The sequence below is a fragment of the Octopus bimaculoides genome, chromosome 6 (assembly GCF_001194135.2).
Source record: "Octopus bimaculoides isolate UCB-OBI-ISO-001 chromosome 6, ASM119413v2, whole genome shotgun sequence".
Classification (NCBI taxonomy): domain Eukaryota; kingdom Metazoa; phylum Mollusca; class Cephalopoda; order Octopoda; family Octopodidae; genus Octopus; species Octopus bimaculoides.
Genome location: NC_068986.1, coordinates 77,283,323 through 77,290,521, shown reverse-complemented (window position 1 = coordinate 77,290,521; position 7,199 = coordinate 77,283,323). Strand labels below are relative to the sequence as shown.

Sequence of the window (7,199 nt, the reverse complement as noted above, 5' to 3'; positions counted from 1 at the left end):
CCACCCCAGTAAAACTGAGTTTTGGAAGCAGTGTGGATATTGTGCTCTCTACTGACACACTAATTCACTCTACTGCCACTAACCCAAACTACTCTCATCATGCACTACATCTACCTCTTCCCCAACTTCTCCTGCAGTGTACCCCACCTTATCTCTTGTTATCCCACTGTCAACTACACCATTACTGTCTGTCATTTCTCCCCATCTCACCCTACATTTATCTGCATCCTATCTGCCATGACTCATCAATCTTCAGCCTCCTCACCTGTTTTTTTTATAATAATTGTAAGGTACCTCCCCATCTCCTCCTCTTCTCCATACAATCTCGCAAATCATCCCATCCACTTCTCACCTCATACCTTAAGGGGCTACTTGGACATCTCATTGGCACTATCTCTCTGCAGCTCCTACTGATCATTCTTTCCCTCCTCTACTGATTTACAAATTGGAGCAACTGACTCTGTAGCTGACTGCTTTTTTTTCTACCACAAAACACCCAGTCTAAGAGAATATATCAGGCCAGCAAACTGAGTCAAGTAGGGTTATATATCTTGCTAAAGACACAAAACAAAACTCCACAGGCCATCCCTATGGAGATTTTCAACCTGCTAGAAATAACACCCAAATTTCCACCTAATCATTTCAAACAAAAAAAATAAAAATCATTAGACAAGTCCATGATATACCAAAACATAAAACTTATGATGGCTGGAATATCATTCGTCATAAAACTGCTCAAGCAGAAGATAACCTGAGTCTATACAACAAAATAGATTTTTTTTTTTTAATGGTTCCTTAACAGCTTGAAATCATGCAATTATTAGCCCAGCACATTAACCAAATATTTGAGTCTTTCTTTGTGATCATAATCTTAAAGTTTTATTTAATTGTACTGGAACTACTGAAGATAAGTTCATTAGAAAACTAAAATTTCATGACACTAAAACAAAAAAAAAAAAAAAAAAAAAAAAAAAAAAAAAAAAAAAAAAAAAAAAAACGTTCTAGGAGGAAGTGAAAATAACATTGCTTTGCTGTTATATTTCATCCTCTGTTCTTTCTCCTCCACTTTCACATATCTCTATAAATAAATGATTTTATATATACAGAACTGAAATTCAGGAGAAATTGTATTGGTGAATTCCTTTTTTCTTTCTTTCTTGATAAAGAAAGTTTGCAATATTATATACCAGACACTTTATGTCTTAAAACATTGTCAAAGTGTGTTATGAGCTATACCAGTGTATGCAACCTCCTTTCTGACTTGTTATAAGCCATAATTGATTGACAGAATGGAAAACTGTGACGCTAGAAATATTAGAACAATAAATAGATGCCATTAAATAACCAGAGAACAGGTCCCAAAGTCCAAGGATATTTTCATTAAATGACACAAATGTTTTGTCAAATACATGAGCTGACGTCAGTTTCAAGCTAAAAAATGGAAAAGAAAAAAAAAAGTATATTTTCATACTGAAGCAGACGTTTTTATCTAAGAGGACATGAAATAAATCCAAGCAAAAATTATTAACAGACAATGTGAATATGCATAAGAAAATATCAGTCGAAATATACATTCTAATATGGGTCTATTTGGTAATGGTAGATAATCTGTCTAGGGCTGAGAGGAAGGGTGCAATAAAATGTACCCAGTCCAAGCTGTAAAGTGATTGACAATGTTGCAGTTGCAATTCTAAGATCGAAACCACAAAAGTCATAAAAATCTACATCAGCATCAACAAAAGAATAAAAATTGTAACATTTAGAGCAATGTAATTGAAAGAAGGTTATAGAATTCATACCTTGTATTGAAGTGTGGAATCTTTTCATATGAAAGTAGTTTGCTGACCGTCGATGTTGTTGGATTCAAAGCAACAAAGCTTCCTAGTTGCAAGCCCTCTTTAAATAATACTGGAAATATTACATGACCCTTAAAAAAAAAAAAAAGAAAAAAAAAAGAATTAGAAGTATAAATTTTGGGTCAATATTCTATGTGCTTTTGTATGGTAATTTGGATAACTGTATACTTTGAAATAGATGTCATAACTACATTGCAAATTCTTCCTGATGTAAGCTACAATTGCCATGGTGGACCAGTGCTTAAGGTGTTGAACGACTGAGCTTTGTCATCAATCCCCTTCCAAACACTAAACAGGCATTCAAGAAATTACATCAACATTCTCCAAACATTGTCCCACCATCAAACTGATCTCTGACTACATCTTCTAATACAATGGGCTGTTCTTCATGAAATATCAACCTGCACCTAATGCACTTGACACATCCATTCCCTAGCTTCCTCTGACCTCCAGGTAAGTCAACTTCCCTCTTTTACTCCAACAATCATAAAGAAGCTAGCCTCTACATGTTTGCACAACCTGTTATAAATAATCGCAAAATTTCCCCTAGCATCATAAGATTTGTTAGATCAAGTGGTCTTAAGTAGACCATTTCTTAAATAGAAAGAAGGGGATGGTCAACAATTAATCACTGGACTAATCCTTTTTCTCTAGAAATTCATCCTTACTTTTGTTTTCTTCTCAGAAATTAACGATTTAAAATATTAGTTGACTGACCCCCCACTAAATAACACAATCTCCAGGTCATCTCTCCTGTTCAAACTATGTGAATTTTTATTAAACATTTTCAAGTCAAAAGGTCAAAATGCATTGACAAAGATCACTCAAAAGTCACGTATACAATATATATTTCTATTCCAACCCGTATCATATAAACTGCTAATTTTGATGCTGTGTAGCCTTATATCAGCTCTGATGGAGCAAGCCTATGGCACTCATGCAGTCAGTCAGCAAACAAGGTGCAACACACATACCTTTCTGATATAGCTTCACTGTGCTTTTGTGTAACTGAAAAACAATGCTGTTCACTCCAACATACAGTTGGTTTTTGAAAGGCATGCTCTCTCTCCCTCTTCCCCCACTGCTCTGTACAAATTTGATGCGACCAAATCACAATAGCTGCTGTCCCACTACATTTTATCAGAAACATACAGTGCTTTATGTAACTATAGAGATAACTGATAAGCCAGTACTTCACTATTAAACTATCATGACAAAATTTTAAAATATAAAGTGTTTAATGCAAAATAGAGTTTTTTTTTACTTACTTCCAAATTCATAGCTGTTGGTATATTACAACAATTTTCGTTGATATCAGTCAAAGGTACTTTTATCAATAACAAGTTTGTGGTATGGTTCCTAGAAATAGAAAAAATCCCAATAATTATAGGTTATTGTATTATAAATTAGAAGTCATACACTATTTTAAATTAGGTATCATTAATACTATACATGAATTCAAGACAGCAAAATGATTTAGAATTCATTTGAGTTATAACAATATTAAAAGTCTACAAACATTAGTATTAGGATTATACAAAATACATATGTCATTAAGAAATTATTTAGTCACCTGAATTTTCTGATTAAAATAACATGACTGTGACCGAGACCTTTGGAAATCTGCAGTGCATGAGAAGACTCGGCAAGCCAAGTGAGACCATAATTCGAGGCCTCTGCCAGGGGTGTAGCTAGCCCACTTATGTGTACCTTTCCTTCATTGGACACTAAACTCTGTTTGTGAAGACCTGTTGAGATAAATGAAATCGATCCAAATTCGACGACTGGCACCCATGCCAACCTCTCCTTCATTGGACACTAAACTTGGCTTGCGAAGACTTGTTGGTGTAAGTGAAATCGAAATTGTGATTGAACCAAATTTGATGACTGGCACCTGTGCTAGTGTAGCGCTAAGAGCACCGTCCGAGCGTGATCATTGCCAGAGCAGCTGTCTGGCTTCCGTGCCAGTGGCATGTAAATAGCACCATTTGAGCGTGATCGTTATCAGCGTCGCCTTACTGGCACTTGTGCCAGTGGCATGTGAAAAAACATTCGAGCGAGGTCGTTGCCAGTGCTGCTGGACTGGCTCCTGTGCAGGTGGCATGTAAAAAACACCATTTTGAGCATGGCCGTTGCCAGTACCGCCTGACTGGCCCTCATGCCGGTGGCACGTAAAAGCACCCACTACACTCTCGGAGTTTGGTTTCAGCTTACTCTTCATACCAAGGCACCAATTTTGCATCTAATAATTTATAGTGATAAAAGAAATAGGAACTATTGCCAACATACCTGCAATAAACATAACATGGTCATTTACTGGCAACCTTCTTTAGTTTGGTATCAAACATATTTGCTCAGCTAAGCATCAACAGATAATGTTACCATATTAAACCAAAATAATTACCAGGACACTAGTATTGCCTAAATTTTTTTTTAAAAGTCAAGAGTTAAATTTACCATATCAATAAAACATTGGTAACTGTTAGTCCAATAAGACCAGCAGGCAATCTTTGAATAGCAGCTAATGAGAGAAGTTTTTCAGAAGTAGATTCTAAACTCTGTTGTTCTTTGACAGCAGTAAAATCTTCCAAAAGATAGATTTTAGAGATTTTTGTATTCTCATTGTTTGATGATGAAGCGACAGCAAGCTCAAAGCTGTTCAAAGAGCAGTAGATTATTCTGTAAAAAGTAAAAATCATTTATTTGCCACAAGAATTAGGATGAGAAAAAACATAAGGATAAATTACAGAAGCAATAGAGAGTTATACAGAACTGATTATGAAAAATAATGGTACATATAAAAGGAATAAAATGAGACATTACAATAGGAAAATCAACTGAAGCCAATCAAAGAATACCACAGATCCAAGGTTAACCCCTGACTATAAAGGGTAATTATTTCTTCCAGCTGTGTACAGCCTGCAAGGTGCATGCTAAGAGTAAGGCCATTTATCTGATCCATCATTGCCCCTCACACCCACTCCTCTGCAAATTTACTAGAGGGACAAACTTCCATATCTCTCTACTTTCGTCTCCAAGTAGAATTTGAAGTTTATGAAGGCTTGGCCAAAGAAGAAACTGCCCTCAATCCTTTCAGTCTTGTCCACCATACAAACTCTTTTGTTATAGCCTTAAGACAGAGGAAAACTGCTTGTCCCTTCTCAAGGAAGGCAGCAGGTGATCTTCACAAAAGACCCAACAAATTGAAAGATTTGTTACACAACTCCACAAGTCAACAATACTTGGACATTGAACAACTGCATAAACAAAAGGTTTTGTTGCTCAGCTGCAGTTCTACCATGTCTGTAGAAATGCTTTTTACCCCAACATTTTCCAGAAGAGAAGTTTCTGGAAACTGTCCCTAGGCTGAAAGTCTACCAAAATAGATTGTTCAGTTAAATTTCAATGCCCAAAGTCTCCCTATTAAATCGTTACCCTTGCCCACCACTAACCCTCTACAAAATTCAACTGTTACCAAAATATACATATTGCCTAGTGTCATTAAAAAGAAAAATTCGATAACAAACCAATAGACTCCCTTTTGGTTTATGTGATCATTTAGTTTAACTTGTGCAACTAACCCAGAATAAGCTTTTTAATTTTCTGTTTTATATATTTAATAAATTATTGATTTCTAACATTGGGACAAGGACATCAGTTTTCAGAGAGGGTATTGTGGATTAAAAAAAATTAAAAAAAACCCACCAGTATTTGATAGTTTCTTTGATGATGATGACCTACCTACGAAAGATGAATAGAAAATAATTGAGCTCACTAATATCTGAAATAAATTAATAGGTTATGATATTTAATAAACTATTGCATCATCTACTTTATAGTTTTTTTTCTTACCTATTAGATCAAAAACTACCAGAATATAAAAAATTGATAGATTAAAAAGAAAATATTAGTAACATACTGATTGGTTGGAAGGGAGACAACAGATGTAACTACTACAGATATGCTTCTTTTACTGAGGCCTTGGAATGTAGAAAGTATTAGACTGTGATGCATTTGAGCCTTCAACCCTAGAACAGCAACACACACAGCACTTTCATAAGGATGAAGACTTGCAGTGGAACATTCCTCAAGCTGAAAACAGAAGAGGTTTTTCAGTAATAACTAAATAAAATGAAAAAGCAAATGGAATGGGAGAAATGGTGAAGTGCTGGATTAAACACTATACAATATTTAGTTATGCCTTTTTCTATGTTCTAATTTCAAATCCATCAGGGCTGACTGTTATTCATCCTTCCAGGTCCCCAAAAAGTACCAGTAAAGTGAATTGATTCACCAACAACACCCTAAAAAATTGGTAGCCTTGTGCAAAACTGAGGACTACCTGTCATTCTTCTAAGGTTAAACCGATTTTTGGCCATGCCCCATCGAAACATTTCTAAAATCCTGATGCTTGTGATATCTAATTTTTGCTATTCAAAATTTTACTACGATGATGATTCACTTGGAGGAAGCTTAAAAAGCTATTAATTTGGTCTCTAAACAAGCATCCAAAGAACATAGCACTGATGAAAGAGAAAAATAAAAAACACAAAAGGGCAGTTAAACATAATTTCAAAAACATTGTTGTGGAGGACAGCCCCGAGCCAGAGAAGTGGGCGGTTCCACTACAATTAAATTGTTGACAGACATAATGAGTGGGGCAGTCGGCGAGGCACGCCGTTTGGCCACTCACAGTTTGGGCCAGTCAGGCCAACAACGAAATAAGTCGTCATAATACCACACAGAACAGGGTCAAGCAAGACAACAGTGGCGACAAGGATTTAAACAACATGTAGGGGAAAATATTTAAAATCATAACACTTTGTAAAAGTGGTGACAAGAATTCAAAAACACGCAAGACACAACAGTGGCGATGAGTCTTCGAAGATACGCAGGATACAACAATGATCGCAGGATACAAGAAGAAATTTGGTGACAAGAATTCAAAAATATGCAGGATACAACAATGACCGCAGAATACAAGGAAAAATTTGGTGATGAATTAAAAATTAAAGAGAAATGTTTACAATATTACCCAGAAACGAAAAAAAAAAAAAAAATAGTGCAACGGGTGTAAAAAATGTGTAGGAAACGAATATGAAAACAAAAATGCGCAGGAAGTAATAGGGGCGGTGGGGAGAGGACTTCAGAAAATTTACAAGATCCAAGTTTTTCTCTCAAAACTTTTAGGAAAATGGTTTTTTAATGAAATTTCATATAAATGCCTTTCAAACAACAAACGTTACAGTAATAAAGAAATTTGAGGGGAAAATCTTTTCCGAAGGGGTGGGGAAAGGACTTTGGAAAATTCACAAGATCCGAGGTTTTCACCCATAACTTAGA

The 7,199-nt window shown here is 35.6% G+C and overlaps 1 protein-coding gene across 1 annotated transcript in view; it reads right to left on the bottom strand.

The window, feature by feature from the left end:
* Positions 1-612: 612 nt before the first annotated feature.
* The window catches only part of LOC106884335 (uncharacterized), a 21,470-nt gene continuing 14,883 nt past the window's right edge, over positions 613-7,199 (bottom strand). The window contains exons 5-9 of the mRNA XM_014935671.2: positions 5,776-5,948; positions 4,314-4,535; positions 3,125-3,215; positions 1,800-1,927; positions 613-1,431 (exon numbers count right to left, since the gene is read on the bottom strand). Coding sequence (XP_014791157.1) covers positions 1,224-1,431; positions 1,800-1,927; positions 3,125-3,215; positions 4,314-4,535; positions 5,776-5,948 — 822 coding nt within the window. The 3' untranslated portion in view covers positions 613-1,223. The remainder of the gene's footprint in view (positions 1,432-1,799; positions 1,928-3,124; positions 3,216-4,313; positions 4,536-5,775; positions 5,949-7,199) is intronic.